The 16685-nt window shown below is 37.3% G+C and overlaps 3 protein-coding genes across 5 annotated transcripts in view; 2 read left to right on the top strand and 1 right to left on the bottom strand.

The window, feature by feature from the left end:
- LOC130569753 (voltage-dependent N-type calcium channel subunit alpha-1B-like) overlaps window positions 1-16685 on the bottom strand; it is a 102316-nt gene that overhangs the window by 47655 nt on the left and 37976 nt on the right. The window contains exons 5-11 of one of the 2 annotated variants that reach the window (XM_057359584.1): window positions 3945-4060; window positions 3034-3123; window positions 2598-2687; window positions 1690-1908; window positions 1358-1470; window positions 990-1102; window positions 772-903 (exon numbers count right to left, since the gene is read on the bottom strand). In XM_057359584.1, the coding sequence (XP_057215567.1) occupies window positions 772-903; window positions 990-1102; window positions 1358-1470; window positions 1690-1908; window positions 2598-2687; window positions 3034-3123; window positions 3945-4060 (873 nt within the window). The remainder of the gene's footprint in view (window positions 1-771; window positions 904-989; window positions 1103-1357; window positions 1471-1689; window positions 1909-2597; window positions 2688-3033; window positions 3124-3944; window positions 4061-16685) is intronic. The other variant, XM_057359585.1, reaches the window with a different exon arrangement.
- LOC130569756 (GTPase IMAP family member 8-like) lies at window positions 4071-15282 on the top strand. 2 transcript variants are annotated; one of them, XM_057359597.1, is made up of 6 exons: window positions 4071-4580; window positions 4694-5413; window positions 5945-6655; window positions 12571-12689; window positions 13014-13686; window positions 13960-15282. In XM_057359597.1, the coding sequence occupies exons 1-6, from the start codon at window positions 4514-4516 to the stop codon at window positions 14226-14228; spliced, it is 2559 nt and encodes an 852-aa protein (XP_057215580.1). In that variant the 5' UTR covers window positions 4071-4513; the 3' UTR covers window positions 14229-15282. The 2 variants fall into 2 exon arrangements, with proteins under 2 accessions (XP_057215580.1, XP_057215581.1); XM_057359598.1 differs by lacking the exons at window positions 12571-12689; window positions 13014-13686; window positions 13960-15282 and adding exons at window positions 6744-6862; window positions 7000-7669; window positions 9011-9969 and having other exon boundaries at window positions 4074-4580.
- Window positions 15502-16685, top strand: part of LOC130569759 (GTPase IMAP family member 8-like) — a 45612-nt gene continuing 44428 nt past the window's right edge. The window contains exons 1-2 of the mRNA XM_057359599.1: window positions 15502-15766; window positions 15871-16590. Coding sequence (XP_057215582.1) covers window positions 15724-15766; window positions 15871-16590 — 763 coding nt within the window. The 5' untranslated portion in view covers window positions 15502-15723. The remainder of the gene's footprint in view (window positions 15767-15870; window positions 16591-16685) is intronic.

The following is a 16685-nucleotide window of genomic DNA, read 5'->3' as shown; positions in this document are numbered from 1 at the left end:
CGCCCTTCATTAAAGCAAGCAGACACACTGCATAATCAGCCAAAGCGTAGAGATCTAAATCCCTGCTGGCATGCAGTATCACTATCTAACACGCGGACAGAGGGATTATACGGATGGATTGGGATGGATGGATTGAATTCTGGCAGAATATGAAATAACGAATGTGGATGGGGATTTAGGGACTGTTGTCAAGCACTATTCACTTTTCAAGTTTGATAGCAGGAATAAATTCCTTTGTGTTCCAAGTATATCAATATAAACCTCGACTTTTATAACTTGTCATCACAAGTACATTCAACAGAAGGGCACTTATTATTATAATGATGCCGAGCCATTAAGACACATGTTGCAAACGATTTTATTCATGAAATAAGGCAGCCGTAGCCCCAGCAGATGGTGCCAGGGGCTGATCTTGTTCTTGGACACATCACACATGCTGTCAAGCCTTAGATCAAAAATGATCTAATTAAAAAAACGATCTAAAGTCATAAAACTGATCTAAAGTCAGTGCCATAGGGCCTTATACTGAAACATAAATAAACAAGACACTAGTTTTTTTGGAAAACTGCTTTGAAATTGGGCATTGTGAAAAGTGCAATACAAATAACAGACTTGACTTAAAACTTATTTTAGGCAAGCATGAAGAATATATGAACGTCTGCTTTACACAAAGTACTTCTACTGCTTTAAACTCTAATGTTTTATGGGGGTTTAGTCATATATGGCATCCATGTTCTGACATGCATTTGTATAGCAAGCAAGTTCACTTACTGGCCTCCGAACAGCTGCATGCCCAGTAGGGCGAACACCACGATGAAGAGGAAGAGGAGGAAGAGCAAGCTGATGATGGACTTCATTGAGTTCAACAGAGAAACAACAAGATTCCTCAGAGAGTTCCAATATCTGTAGACGAAGTGAGGGGGTGACAGTAAATCAAATGAAGATTATTGTAACAATATGCACGAAGAAGTAGATATCAATCTACTTACTTGGTGACTTTAAAAATACGGAGCAGACGGAGGGCTCTCAGAACACTGATCCCAAAAGACGCACCAGGCTGAATCGCTGCCCACACTACCTCAAAAATACTCCCTACAATCACCTGAGAATAGAATCCAAGAGCATCGCTTTGTGTGTTTACTAGTCTTTTATTTAAACTAGCACTTAAATAGGTGATCTAAGTGGAAACACTACTGTATCGATAGAAAACATTTGTGAAAGTAAACAAACTGGCACAGTCGTCATCTCTGAATGTCCCTGTGGCAATTCGGCATAGTCATATGTATCATAGTAGCTCATAATGCCGGACTGGATCAGACCTCATGGGGCATTTCTGAATCATGAACGTGTCACTCACCCCAAAGTCAAAACAGTTGAATGAGGAATGAAAGTAGTTTCGGGGCCCCAGGCCGTACATCTTCAGGGTCATTTCTGTCAGAAACAGACCCAGGAATACAAACTCTGCCAGGTCTAACAGACAATAAAAAGTTAAGAAGACATTAACTTATCCATCAACACCCCAACGCAAGCCTTAAAAACATTCCTACTACAAGGTAGAGCTGGGCAATACAGCTAAAACAACCTACCTCAATGTTAGCCATCATTTTAAAGTTAAAATTCAAATGAATGTTTGAATAGATATAAAATGTTTTGAATAAACATTTGTTAAACAGACAGTGCATGGCTTACACAGGGCTTTGGTGAGCCAATCGGGCTGGTCGTAGTGAACTATGGCCACACACAAAGTATTCAGTCCCACCAAACACAGAACGATCCAGTAGAAACTTTGTGCTTTAACCATTCTTCGAATGAAGAAGCGCACCCTCTTTTCCTTACGACGGAAGTACGATGAGCTGTCATTTTTACTGCTCTTCAGGCTAGCTCTGGCAAAAGGTGATCCAGGGGGCGCTAGAGGGGTAAAAATACATTCTTTTTCTTCATCAAAAAATACACACATCTTCAAAGGCCTGTACTAACATATAGTCTCATACTGTAGGTAATATCTATAGCCCTGTCATATTGCAGGTTACTGTAGAATAGGCTGCAGCATGTCTTAGCCAAGAACAATTATTTCCTACTTTCTATTCGGATATAGGTGGTATTAGGCAAAAAGGAAATTCTAGGGAACAAAAACAAGTGTAATGCAGGATAAGTCATCAATATTTTGGAATATTTTAATATAATTTTTTTGAATAGTACTCTATCAAACAGATTGCCTCCTGATATCAACAAGCAGTGACACAGGCACATCTGAAGTTACTGCACTAAATACTGTATATCTTAGTACCAGGTGGAAATAGGGTCTATACATTATTTACGTTTACATATACATTTTTGAATTTGGCAGACGCTTTTTTCCAAAGCGACTTACAGTGCATTTAGTGTATACATGTCTTTTATCAGTATATGTGTTCCCTGGGATCAAACCAATGGCCTTTGCATTGCCAGTGCAATGCTCTACCAAGTGAGCTCAGAAACTATACATTTTCTATAAATACATTTTTTTAAATGCAGTAGAAAACTGGTCTGAAAAAAGTGAAAAGTGTCAATGGTCAAATAATTTTCTGGTTGGGAAAAGGTCACAGGTCAAGCCTTACCGACGGAAGATATGTCTGTGAAATGTTCCTCTCCTTCCTCTGCACCGATGAGGTCATTTCTACCCTTTCTGGTCTTAGCTCTTTTCAGGACTAAACACGAAAGAAGAAATTCAATTGTTAATAATAAAGCAAAGAAAATCACTGTAGCTGTCATTTTTACATCACGAAAAAAAGATTCACACAAAAGATTTTTACAACACATTTTGTGGATTTTAATCAATCTTTGTATAAATCCCCTAGAAGTGCCCCCATGTAAGGAATAAACTCCAAACACATCCCCTAAAGAAGATGCTGAGCCTTTCCCCCTTAATGTTGAAAAATAATGTTGATAGAAATAAAATTTCTGTCAAAATTGGTCATACCTTCCACTGGCCTGGTTTATCATAACATACTATGGTGAACCAGCCCCTAGACCCTACAGAAGCCATCTTTTCACCTGAATTGTTTTGTTTTCTTCTATACCACGCACCATCCAAAGGAGATTTCTCCTCAGCATTCTGGTCCTCTTCTGCCAGCAATACTTCCTCTATAACAAAGATCAAAGAAAAGCAGAAAAATCCATTACATAAAACACGCCGTAAAAGTCTTTTGAGACAAGATCATTGTGAATACACAAAGCTTCACTTTTAAAAGTTTTATATAAAAACTATTCAATATGTTTGTCATTCTCTGAAATGATTATAAAAGTTCATACATAAAATTTTGCAATGATAATATCAAAAAAGATATTCTGAGAAATATTTTGTGGTTAAAATGGTTGTGTCCATACAATGATATTCAGTGTTGTTTGGTTACCAAGATTCTTCAAAATATCTTCTTTTGTAAATTTCTAATAATCTTTTAATTTTGGTACGATTGTGAGACCAGGCTGGAATCACCTAATACAGTATACTCATTCAACACATAAGGAACTCAATGAGACATGCTTAAAACTTGAAAAACACACAATAATAGAATGTGAGATTATTATGTGGAAAAATGAACTTAAATGACAATTATCTTAACATTTTTTTAACATAAAAATATATAGAAATGCCAAGTAAACATACTGAAGGTGTAGTTTACACTTTGGAACTAAAAATTAGGTAAGGACCTAGAGACGTTTAAAGCTTGTAATTTCAAAATACAAGTATGTAGTAGCATATAGACTAAATTAGTATGCACCTTTCATTTGGAAAGTTTTGAATTTTAAATGTTACTTTTGCTGTAAGAGATCAAATATTAAATTAAAAATATTAAAAATAAAATATTAAAAAACCTTTAAAAAAGCACTGAACAAATCTGAACACTGAACAAATAACCATTCAGTGCGTGGGAGCACTGAGATGAGGTCAATAGGAGACTCGCCTGCTTTGCAGATCCACTCCAGGTATCCAGTAAGCTCTCTCTCAATCTGCTGCTGTCTGCGGAGCTTCAAGAACTCCTGACGCTTCTCCACTCGTTCTCTCTCTTTGGCAAATTCCCTGGGACGAAAACACAAAGAACATTTTTTGAATCCGAAAAATAAAAGTTACATTAGAAGGAAATATAGGAAGAACAACAATTTGGAGCAAAAAGCAACATTTTAAGTAAAACATAGCAAAGATGACTTAAATTTGAAAGACCTGGCAACCCGGCAACAAAACTATGAGGAAGTGAAACAAGTTTCACTTATGCCCCAGCGTTATATATCATCAAAACAAACCCTAGAAGAGAAAGAAAGGTATGTTTCGACGCAAAGGATCTGACTTAGCTTACAAATATAAATATAGGAGAATTGTGTTCCTCGAAGCATTTGTATTGAAACGTAAGCCAGAAACATATTAAGGTGGTATCATTTATATATTATTGCACATCTAACAATAAAACAGACAGGATCAATGTGATCATGTAATGGCATTGTTTAGAAAACAAGAAATAAAAGTCTAAAAAGGAAAATGTCAGATCAAAGGACACCGCATCACATGGCGGTGCAGGGAAGAAATTCCCCTACATCTAATCCCGGTAAGTTTGTACATTTACTTTCCTTCATGCATTGATCATGTCTTAACGTACTCCTAGCAAATACTGGGCAAATTCATAGCAGTGACCTTACTTTACATTTAACTTTCTTCAAGACACCAGGCTATCTGAGATAAGGATGGTTATGACTGGGGGTCGGCAGTTAATGGGAGTAGAAGCAAGTGGAAAAAGTTCAGCAGGAAATATCATTTTGGGGAGAAATGCTTTTGATACCAGTAGAAGAACTGCACGATCTGTTCAAGCTACAGGAGACGTACATGGAAGACATCTGACTGTTGTTGACACACCCGGCTGGTGGTGGCATTACTCTGTGGAAATCACTCCCAAGTTCGACAGACGGGAACTCATAAGAAGCCCAACACTTTGTCTTCCAGGACCTCACGCCTTCCTTCTTGTCATACCTGCAGATTTAGCATTTCCAAGTGTCTACAGAATAACTGTGGAAGAACAACTGAAGTTTTTGTCTAAGGAGGTCTGGAGACACATTATTGTGTTGTTCACTTCTACTGAGCCAGCATGTGATGAGAGCTCTTTGAAAAGCAAGATTAGAAAATGGCCAGATCTCGAACAGCTGTTAAAGAGATGTCACAACAGATACCACATTCTTAATATTAACAACCAGAGCGACAACACTCAAGTTATCACGCTGCTGGAAAAGATTGAGAAAATGGTGGCGCAAAACAATGGTCATCACTTTAAAATTGGCAGGAACATCTATGTAGCGGATGAGAGAGAGAAGGAAAATAGAGAAAGAGCAAATCAAAGAGTTCTTGCTGTGAAGAGGCAAAGAGCTGAACTCAGAGCACGGTTTAGAGGTAAGAAATTACTACATGTATGCCTTAATATATATTATATTATGGCCCAATAGATAATGTTTACTGACACATTTCAGGGTTTAAAGAAAAACTAAAATGGTACAGTGGTAAAACTGACCCAAAAATGAAAATTCTGTCATCATTTACTCACTCTCAGATTGTTCCAAACCTGTATAAATGTATTTGTTCTGATGAACGCAGAGAAAGATATTTAGAAAAATGTCCGTAACCAAATAGATCTCATCCCCCATTTACTGCCATAGTGGGGGAAACAAATACTATAGGAGTCAAAGGGGGGTGAGATCTGCTTGGTTCCTGGCATTTTTCTGAATCTCTTCCTTTGTGTTTAGCAGAGAAAAAATAATTTATACAGCTTTGGAACAATCTGAGGGCGAGTCATTTTCATTTTTAGGTGAACTGTCCCTTTAATGCTTACAGTTCAACAAAAGTACTTAACTTAATATCAAATATTTACAATACCAATATGAATTGAAAAACACTTATTACTACTACTGCATGTGTCCTGTTTAGATGGGCCACAACATCTAACTGATGTAAGGATTGTGATACTTGGAGCAGCATGGGCTGCAAGGAGCTCTGCAGGCAACATCCTTCTGGGAGAAGAAGCTTTTAATGTTGACGATTCAAGAACAACAGTGTGTTGTGAGGTAAAACATGCTGAAGTGTACAAGAGGAAGTTGACGGTGGTCGACACTCCAGGCTGGTACTGTAACGTTCATGTTGAGAGCACTTCAGAGCTGGACAAATTGGAGATTAGACGTAGTGTATGTTTATGTCCGCCTGGTCCCCATGTCATTATACTAACTGTTCCAATTGCCATAACTTATGACAAGACTTATAACAAGGTTTTGGAAGAACATATGGATATCTTAGGGAAGAAGGTCTGGAATCACACAATCGTGCTGTTTACCCGAGGAGACTGGCTGGGTGATACAAGCATTGAGGAACGTATTGAAAACGAGGGGAAGCAACTGCAGTGGCTTATTAAAAAGTGTGGGAACAGATATCATGTCTTTAACTGTAAGCAGCACACTGACAACACACAAGTCCTGGAACTGCTTGCAAAAATTGAGGAAATGGTGATGGAAAACAATGGTTGTCATTATGTACCAGAAACAGACAGTAATCCATCCACAGAGCTTGAGCTAAAGATGGAAACTGCAAAAAGAAAGATGATGAAAGTGAGACGGCAAAGAGATATCCTTCAAGAACTGCTAAAGGGTAAGTGAACAGCATTGCTTTAGTTCAAAGTGTATGAGAAATTACATTACGTTAAGCAGCTATTATTTATGTTCTTTTTTAATACTAGAACGGAAACACAATCTTTCAGATGTGAGGATTGTGCTTCTTGGAGGAGAAGGAGTTGGGAAGAGCACATCAGGAAACATCATTTTACAAGCAAATGTTTTTCAAAATATGCAGGGGGAGGTATTTTACTTTATTCAGTCTGTGTTGTTTTTACTACTAAAATAAATATATATGTGGAATAAGTGAGACTTTACAGTGCAACATTTTTGGATTGTGCTGTATGGTACAGTTGTAACATATTTTGTTATTCTGTCCAGAACTGTAAAATCAAGAAAAAGATCAGGCAATGTGTGATGCAACAGAGGAAAGTGGAAGAATGGCATGTCTCAGTGGTGGACACACCAGGCTGGTCCTCATCAGCTCTGGAAAATGCAAAAGAAATTGCGCAAAGCGTGACCGTTTGCTCTCCAGGGCCACACGCATTCCTGCTAGTGTTACCTGCACATCAGTGTTTTACACAGAAAGCGCAACAAACAGTAGAGCAACTCATGAGTCTTTTTGGCAAATGTGTCTGGAGACATACTGTAATATTATTCACTGGAGGACGCTGGTTGAGGGACAGGCCCGTGGAGCACTACACTGCGTGTGAAGAGGAAGCGCTGCAAAAGTTGATCGCAAGATGTGGCAACAGATATCACATGCTTAGTGACAAGGGTAGCAAATCTCAGGTCAAAAAATTGCTTAAGCTGATTGAAGAGATGGTGAGGAGGAACAGAGGCGAATACTTCACTCCAGAAAAGAAAGACATCAAACCGTCACCAACTGTGCTCCAGTTGCTTGAGTCAAACACACTGAGAGACGAGTGGAACAAACGTGAGGATGAACTTATAGAGAAAATGTTAAAGGCAGCATTGGTGGATCTGGATGCAGAAGAATCCGAGCCGCCATCTTACCGACGAAGAGGAAGTATTAGTCAGTCAACTGCTCGTAAGTTTCTATTTTCTTTAGCATGACCCAGTGTCAGGTTGTTGTTGTGAGGTATGGGTACTCCAACAATGATTTCATTCTAGTAATTCTTAACAATTAAGTGTGGTCATGATTTAAACAAAATTATAAAATATAAATAAATTATAGCTAAAGGGGAAAGAACAGGAGACTCAAAAATGTATACTATTTTTTTGTAATACTCTCTTGAAAATAAAGGTTGTTCACAGTGATGCCATAAGAAAAATATTTTTGGAAGAGTCAAAGATTATTTAAAGAACCATTTTCTTCTTCTACTGAAATGTTCGGTGGATGTTAAGGGCCCTATCGTACACCCGACGCAATGCGGTGCAAACACAAAAAAAGTGTTTTTGCTAGTTTCAGCCCGACGCAGTTCTCATTTTCCCATCCTGCGCCGCGTTTCTTAAATAGCAAATCCACTTGCACTCATTTGTGCGCCCATGGGCGTGCTGGTCTAAATAAGAGGTGTTTTCAGGCGCAGAGTTGGCGCGTTGCTATTTTGAGGAACTGAAGAAAGACTGCGCCATAGAACAACTCAAACCTGGTCTAAAGTCTACAGTCAATGGCGCAATATTTTTTTGTTTAAAAAAAGAAGGCATTAGTAGAAAATGCGCCTATGGGCGGGTCCACATACAACACGCTTTCACTTTATACTTATTACACAGAGGGAAGTGCAGCAGCACACAAACATGCCAAATATAAAAAATAAATGGATTACAATGTAAAAGATCATTATTGTGTACATAAAGATAAAAATCCGGCTTGTCATGTAGATGATCTGCTCGCGCACTTTAACCTCGTGTACGAGCAGATGCGTTTCCTCTCTAGAGAAGCGTGCAGTCTTTGCTCTTGCAAATTCCGCCGTGAAAACAGCGAATCCACCATGGCGCAAGTGCAACTGGCTCTTAAAGGGAATGAGAGACGACACTCTGATTGGTTTACTGCACGTTACGCCCCAAAAAAAACCCATTACTCATTAATAGAATCGGGACAACCCGTTTAGACCATGCGCCCGGGCGCGCTGACTGTTTTCCCATCGTTAAACTAGCAAAAGTGGATTCGGACACGCCTTGAGTGCACCTGCGCCCTGCGCTTTAGACCATGCGCTTAGATCGTGAAAATAGGGCCCTAAAGGTTCCTTATGAAACCAAACAGCCTGACTGAAAGAACCTTTAAACAACCTTTTTTTTTAAAGTGTAGAGGTGACATCTGCCTGCAAGCTTTTACCAAAAGTAACTGTATTATTATTAGACTTACTGTGTGAAAGCAAAGATTAGATCAAACACAAAATCTGCCTAACAACATTTACCATTGCACTTTCAGCTAGTGACGACTCATTTTCTGAGAGACGCATTTCCATTGGAGCTGAAACGCTAAACCCTGTTGCGAAGGTATGTTCATGGCTGGAGCATTTCACCAATAACGGAGCTTCACTTGTCACTACATCAACTATTCAAGACCTGAATATGGAAAGCGCCACAGATGATTTACTAATTTTCAAACACGATCCCAGTGACATGGCTAAATATGTCAGTAAGTTAAGAGAGCAAAAACATGGAAGGTCATTGTCATTTTAGAGATGATTTTGTGAACCCTCTGTGAGTGTACAGCAAATAAGTGGATATAAGCTTTGTTGTCTAAAATATGTATTACGCAAAATGTTGCAAGTGTGAGTTAAGCCTGCTGTTTCTTGTTAAAAAGACACTACATGTACTGTATTTGTTTGCCTTTAAACATTAGCAGGAAATGCTTTGCAAAACTGCTGTTTGAATATGGAAAAATTACTGATAATGAGGAAATACTATTGACATTGGATCAAAGCAAATAAACAAGTTCATATGATACCAGTAATGACTATATTTTAACACTGTAGCCAATAAGTGTTTTGCCCTGTCTTTTATAAGAAAACATTTGCCAAGAACGTAAATGCTATTGATCATGGTCAAAACAAGTACACAAACACTTCAAACCAGTACACTTTCATATACAGTATGAAAGGTATCTTGGTGAGATTGCAATGTACAGTATCACTTTTCTCACTGTTACTGGAACTGTGATCAAACAGTATGTGGGGTGATGTAATGGTGTTTGGAAGTAAAACACTTTACTTTTCTCCCACTTTATAACTTTTTTACTAATTTTTTGATGCACTGGGAACAGTTGTATGTATGGTAACTTTCTCAAATGTCTCAAGAGATACCATGCAATATTTTGTGCAAATTTGATGTACAGCTTACAAATAAAAAATGTGAAAAATAAAATCGTCAAAAAATAATAAAATATAATATTAAATCAGAAAAACTGGCAAACAAAATTCACTAAAATGCTTTCAAACACTAAATCAATGAATACACTGGGCATAGAAAATAATTAAAATAAGCCAAGGATTCAAAACAACTATAATAATTATCAATTATTATCCTATGACAGTAAATTATGTGTATACAGGTAAATTGGTGCATTTTTTCATAATATAAATAAGCAGGATTAATTGCATTTCCTAAGGGAATGTAGAAAAACTAGCTTGAATCAAGGTCACCTGTGAGATACATATTCATTACAAAGGCCAAATCTATTTCAGATTTACATTTAAAAAAATGCACAGAAACAATGGACTGAGGTTGGAGAAGAAGAAAAGACAAGAAGAGACAAGACCAGAAATGCTATGTGGTATGTGCACTAAAACAGTGAACTATGACAACAAGAACACATACTGTAAAGTACCTCAAAAAAGACAAGTTTAAACAGCAGCTGTAGCACATTGACATCAACTGACTGCATGCTTTTAGTGCATATGCGAATGCAAATATAGGAACTAGATGAGAAAAGGTAAGTGGAGGAAACCTTATATATTTACAATGTTCTTGTATTTTTACTTTGTTTCACAAAGTTTATACCAAAACAATTCATTAACGTTAACAAGGTTAGTAAAAAGCTTTAAATAAACAGTGCAGCCTTCTTAAATTAGAAATTATTGTTACTCTTAAAAGTCTGCTGTTTTCAGTAAACACTGCAGGTTTATTGACATTTCTCATTTTGTTTCAGCATTTCAAAGTATAAGGTGGTTGTCTTAAATTTTTATCTTTATGGCACAAATACCTGTATTATTTACTGCGATGTTTGTCTTGATGAGCTCAAATTACTATTGATGAGGATTAATCCTTAGCACTGTTGACTTAATGTTTGAAGACCTGGCAACCTGTGCACGTAGAACCCAGTCTTTGAGGAAGTGAAGCAAAGGGTTTAATGTTTCACTGTCATATTCAAGGCGTTACATAACATCAGGATAAACTGTAGAAGAGACTGAAAGGTACGTTTCGTCACCTAAGTTAACATATTATTCATGTTGTAAACATATCGTAGAAGCAATTTTTGAGTATAATAATTATACCCTTATTTTTTATAGGTGTGTCAAAGGCATGCTAACATCTACACAACCAATATTAAAGGGGAAAAGTCTACAGTTTCATTTACAGTTTCAGTTCACATTTCACATTTAAATTAACCAATAGTTATGACTGAAAAGTAAGAAGACAAAAGAAAACATGTCAGCTCACAGCACGGGGCAAATCACAGTGGTGCAGCAAAGTTACCTATCATCTAGCTCCGGTAAGTTTCCACCTTTGTTATCTTCTTTTCAGGTTTATGTCATACCAAATATCATTTAAAAGATTAGGGTCACTTGATTGAAATGTTTCTCAAGATCCTGTTTCTGAATCTGAAGGTGTAGGCTTAAATATTCTAAATAATTCTAGGGAAAAAATACAATTGTCCCAAGACATTAATAAATTCATTAGAAATATCAAATAAAAAAATGCACGACCTGCATGAAGATGGTAAAATCTCAGAATAGTAAGCTGTTAAAAAGTGAATTTTTACTAATTGAAAAATCTAAATATAACATTTATTTTGGGTTTTGCAATTCATAACATAATTCCCATAGTTAAAGTTGGGTTTGTTTTAACAAATTTACAATTCATTCTAAAATGCTGAGTGCATTCAGCTGTAGAATCATTTTTCAGATACAATTCAAATGCAGTTAACACCTCCTAACTTTTTTTTAGACAAAACGCTCTCTAACATAAGAATTGTAATACTTGGGAGTCGACAACTTGGGGGAATAGAAGGAAGTGGAAAAAGTTCCGCTGGAAACATCATTTTGGGGAGAAATGCTTTTGATGTTGGTAGAAGAACTGCACAGTGTGTTCAAGCTGCAGGAGACGTACAGGGAAGACATCTGACTGTTGTTGACACACCAAGCTGGCACTATAACAGTCCTCTTGAAAAGACATCAGAGCTGGACAAACTAGAGATCGAATACAGCGTATGTCTATGTCTACCTGGTCCACATGTTATTCTATTAACTGTTCCCGTTGACACAATATTTAACAAGTCTTATCAAACCTCTGTGGAAGAACATTTGAGTCTTCTTGGGAAGAAGGTCTGGAATCACACAATCGTGCTGTTTACCCGAGGAGACTGGCTTGGAGATACACGCATTGATGAACGTATTGAAAAGGAGGGAAAACATTTGCAGTGGCTTATTAAAAAGTGTGGGAACAGATATCATGTCTTTAACTGTAAGCAGCACACTGACAACACACAAGTCCTGGAAATGCTTGCAAAAATAGAGGAAATGGTGATGGAAAACAATGGTTGTCATTATGTACCAGAAACAGACAATAATCCATCCACAGAGCTTGAGCTAAAGATGAAAACAGCAAAAAGAAAAATGATGAAAGTGAAACGACAAAGAGATATACTTCAAGAACTGCTAAAGGGTAAGTGAACAGCATGGTTGTTCATAATACATCCAATAAGACCATGAGCGATTATTTAAAGATAATACAGTACATATTTTATCAAATTCTTTGTAACATTAGAAAGGAACTACACTCTCTCAGATGTGAGGATTGTGCTTCTTGGAGGAGGAAGAGTCGGAAAGAGCACGTCAGGAAACATTATTCTGCAAGGGCATTTTTTTGAGAAGACGCCTGAAGAGGTACATTTTCCCACAACGTGAAGACAACGATATTATTAGGGACAGTTTACCCAAAACTGAAAATGATGTCACCATTCAGTCAATGGGTACTGATGCTGTTTAGATATCAACATCATTTAAAATATCTTCTTTTGTGTTCTGCAGAAGAAAGAAAGTCATGCAGGTTTGAAATGACAAGTATAAATAAGTAAATAATGACAGAATTTCTTTTTTTGGGTGAACTATACCTTTAATGTCACAGTGGTCGTTGCTTAATTCCATACATGCCTGTATATTATCATTATTATTTTTCTCTTCATTTTATCGTTATATTATTCTATCTAGGATTTTATTATCCACACAAGAACAATCCAATGTGTGATGAAACAAGGGCAAATTGAAGGATGTCAGGTCTCAGTGGTTGACACACCAGGATGGTCCACATCAACTCTAGAAAATGAAAACGAAATCTTACATAGTCTGACGGTTTGTTCTCCAGGTCCTCATGCATTTCTGCTAGTGTTACCTGTGCATGAATCCTTTACAAAAAGATCACGACAAACAGTGAAGGACCTCATGAGCCTATTTGGTGACAATGTTTGGAAGCATACTATAATATTATTTACTTATGGACACTGGTTGAGGGACAGACCGGTTGAGGAGTACATTGCATGTGAAGAAGAAGCTCTACAAGACTTGATAGAAAGAAAGTGTGGCAACAGATATCATGTGCTAAATAATGACTGGACAAATAGACTTCAAGTACAAAGTCTGCTGAAGATGATAGAACAGATGGTGGCTAGAAACAGAGGTGAATACTTCACTTTAGAAAACAAAGCAAGCAAGCCAACAACAACAGAGGATCAGATGTTTAATGAGACCCTGGAAGAGGAGTGGAAAAAACACGAAGATGAACTCATAGAGAGGATGCTGGAGGCAGCAACAGTGGATCTCAACAAAGAATCCGAGCAGTTATATCATAAACGAAGAGGAAGCATTGAATGCTCAATCCCAAATAGTATGTTTCTGTTTATTCGTACAATGAATAGTCTTCATATATCAAAAACTGTAAATACACAAAACAGTTATTTGTAAAATGTATATCTATACTACGTATATATGAGTGACATATTTATTAAGTATTATTTACTGATTTTATCCCATGGTCCACTATCTCCTTAAAGCACCATTTCTTAAACCGATGACAAACATGAAGGTATTCTATTGTAAATGATGTACAGCATGCATAATGTATATATAAAACACCTAACAACACTCCATGTACTTTCAGTGAGTGGAGATTCACTGTTAGATGGAACCAGTTCATATGGAGCTGATACCCTGGATCCTACTGACAAAGTATGTCAATGGCTCAGACCAAGACATGCAGCATCATCTGGACACGGCACCATGAGCACTACATCAAGTTTTCAAGATCCGAACAGGGAATGTCTGAAAGATGATATTCCAATTCACAAACACAATCCCAATGACATGGACAGTCTGAAATATTTCAATAACACGACCGAGCAAAAGCATACAAGATCATTTTCATTTTAGACATTTCCTGTTTATTGCATGGTTAACTATGGACCATTTTATGTACCAGGGGTTGATGAAGACATAAATTGTAATATTTGTGTTTAAAGTCAAATTTAAATTGTCTTTAATGGGGTGCCCAAACTCGCAACATCTGCAAACATCTTGTTAAAAGCCTTGATAGCTTTTCTTCAATGATAAAGTGTCACGGTCCTACCTTCTTGTTTATGAATTCCTAGTCATGTGGCAGGATCGGGACAGAGCCCTTAGGTTTTATGTGGAGAGAATCATATTATTGTCTATCTTAACAAAATATGCGTTCTCTCCGGTGTCTTGTCATTGGCCCCGCCCCTCTCGTTTCATGTATTGCCTCCCTGCCGTGTCTTATGTTCCACACCTGCCCTCGCTCGTTATCCTTCATTTGTCTTACCTATAAATGCCCTCATGTTTCTTTGTCTTGTGCTCGTGTATTGTGTATGTTCATGTTCATGTTCATGTTCATGTTCATGTTCATGTTCATGTTCATGTTCATGTTCATGTTCATGTTCATGTTCGCATGTTCGAATGTTCGCATGTTGTTGCCCAAAAGCCTGTTTCTTGCCCTGTCCCTGAACTGTGAGTTTTGTGTTTTTTGCCTTAGTTACCCTGCTGTGTGTTTAGACATTTGGTCATGTTTTTAGTTTAGTTTTGCTATTCTTGTTTTACGTTTTGCCCCCATGTGGGAAGTCTTTTGTTTGTATTCAATTAGTTTTGTCATCCCCATCGTGGGTGTTTTGTTTGTGCAGTGTTTTGTGTAAATATAGTATTATTTTGTTAACCCCTTCATCCCCGCTGCCTGCGCTTGGGTTCTTCCACGCCACCTTACCTGCCGTGACAAAGTTAGTTATTTTGTAACCAAGGGTATCACTGTGTAACTGAGGAGCATGCTTGAGATGAAATTGGATATATATTGTCATATGTTAACAAAATACAAAATTACTCAAGCTTGTTGTGTAATGTTGAGGCTAATGTAAGATTCACCTACTCTTATTTTTAAATAGTTAAATTACTGTTCATTGCAATAAAAGTAATTGTCAAGGCTTCAAAGGAACTTCATGCATAAATAACTTACAGAGTATGCTACAGAGTATTGTATAAAACAAGACAAAAAAAGAGATCATTTACCTAGGGTGGAGGAGGGTGGTCAAAAGAATAATCATAGGCGGCTACTTGCATAAAGTACACTTTTAAAAAGGCAGGCTCCTCCCAAGCTGAAGTTTTCCACATTTGTTTCACTTTCATTTAAGCTGTTAAACAACACCAGGCGGAAAGACAGGTTTGTGTTTTGACGCACAAAAATCAATGTTGATGAATTTAAAGTTCTGCTAACAAATAATGTAAGCTGGCAGAAGAATATACAGATCTACCACTGCTGTTCATGGCAACAATGCAACTTTGTTTGGTTTATGTCTTGTAAAATAATGTTAATGTTAAGCAGTGACAACATTTAAAAACTACGGCAAAGAAAAAAAGAAAAATGTCAGAAGACAGGACAAAGCAAGACTCTACGTCTGGATCCAGTAAGTTTTTAAATCCTCCTTTTGTGTACTACCCATTTGCTAGCAAATACTACTTTTACAACAACCTCATGACATAATGATTTTCAAATTTTTTTTTTTTTTAGATACAAGACTTTCTGAGATAAGAATGTTAATGATTGGGGGTCGACAGTTGGGGGGGGAAGAAGCAAGTGGAAAAAGTTCAGCAGGAAATATCATTTTGGGGAGAAATGCTTTTGATACCAGTAGAAGAACTGCACGATCTGTTCAAGCAACAGGAGACGTACATGGAAGACATATGACTGTTGTTGACACACCCGGCTGGTGGTGGCATTACAATATTGAAAATACTCCACTGTTTGAAAGACTGGAAATTATGAAAAGTCCAACACTATGTCCTCCTGGACCTCACGCCTTCCTTCTGGTCATACCTGTGGATTTAGCATTTCCAAGTATCTATGGAATGACTGTGGAAGTACAACTGAAGTTTTTGTCTAAGGAGGTCTGGAGACACATTATTGTGTTGTTCACTTCTATTGAGCCAGCATGTGATGAGAGCTCTTTAAAAAACAATGTTAGAAAATGGCCAGATCTAGAACAGCTGTTAAAGAGATGTCACAACAGATACCACATTCTTAATATTAACAACCATAGCGACAACACTCAAGTTATCACGCTGCTGGAAAAGATTGAGAAAATGGTGGCGCAAAACAATGACCAATGTCTTGAAATCAGTCAAAGCATATCAGCATTGATTAAGAAAGAGAAAACAACAAAGGGAAGAGACAAACAAAGAACTGTCAATGAGAGTAAACAAACGCCTGAACTTCAAGCTGACAACAGAGGTATAGTGCATTGTTATTATCACAAGACTTAATGGACATGAAAATATATTTACTGTTAATAATGTGACGCTATAACCTTGAACATTTGAAATAAC

The sequence above is a fragment of the Triplophysa rosa genome, linkage group LG19 (assembly GCF_024868665.1).
Source record: "Triplophysa rosa linkage group LG19, Trosa_1v2, whole genome shotgun sequence".
In the NCBI taxonomy this organism is placed as follows: Eukaryota; Metazoa; Chordata; class Actinopteri; order Cypriniformes; family Nemacheilidae; genus Triplophysa; species Triplophysa rosa.
Note: the sequence above shows the minus strand (reverse complement) of the source record. Positions and strands in the feature narration are given on the sequence as shown.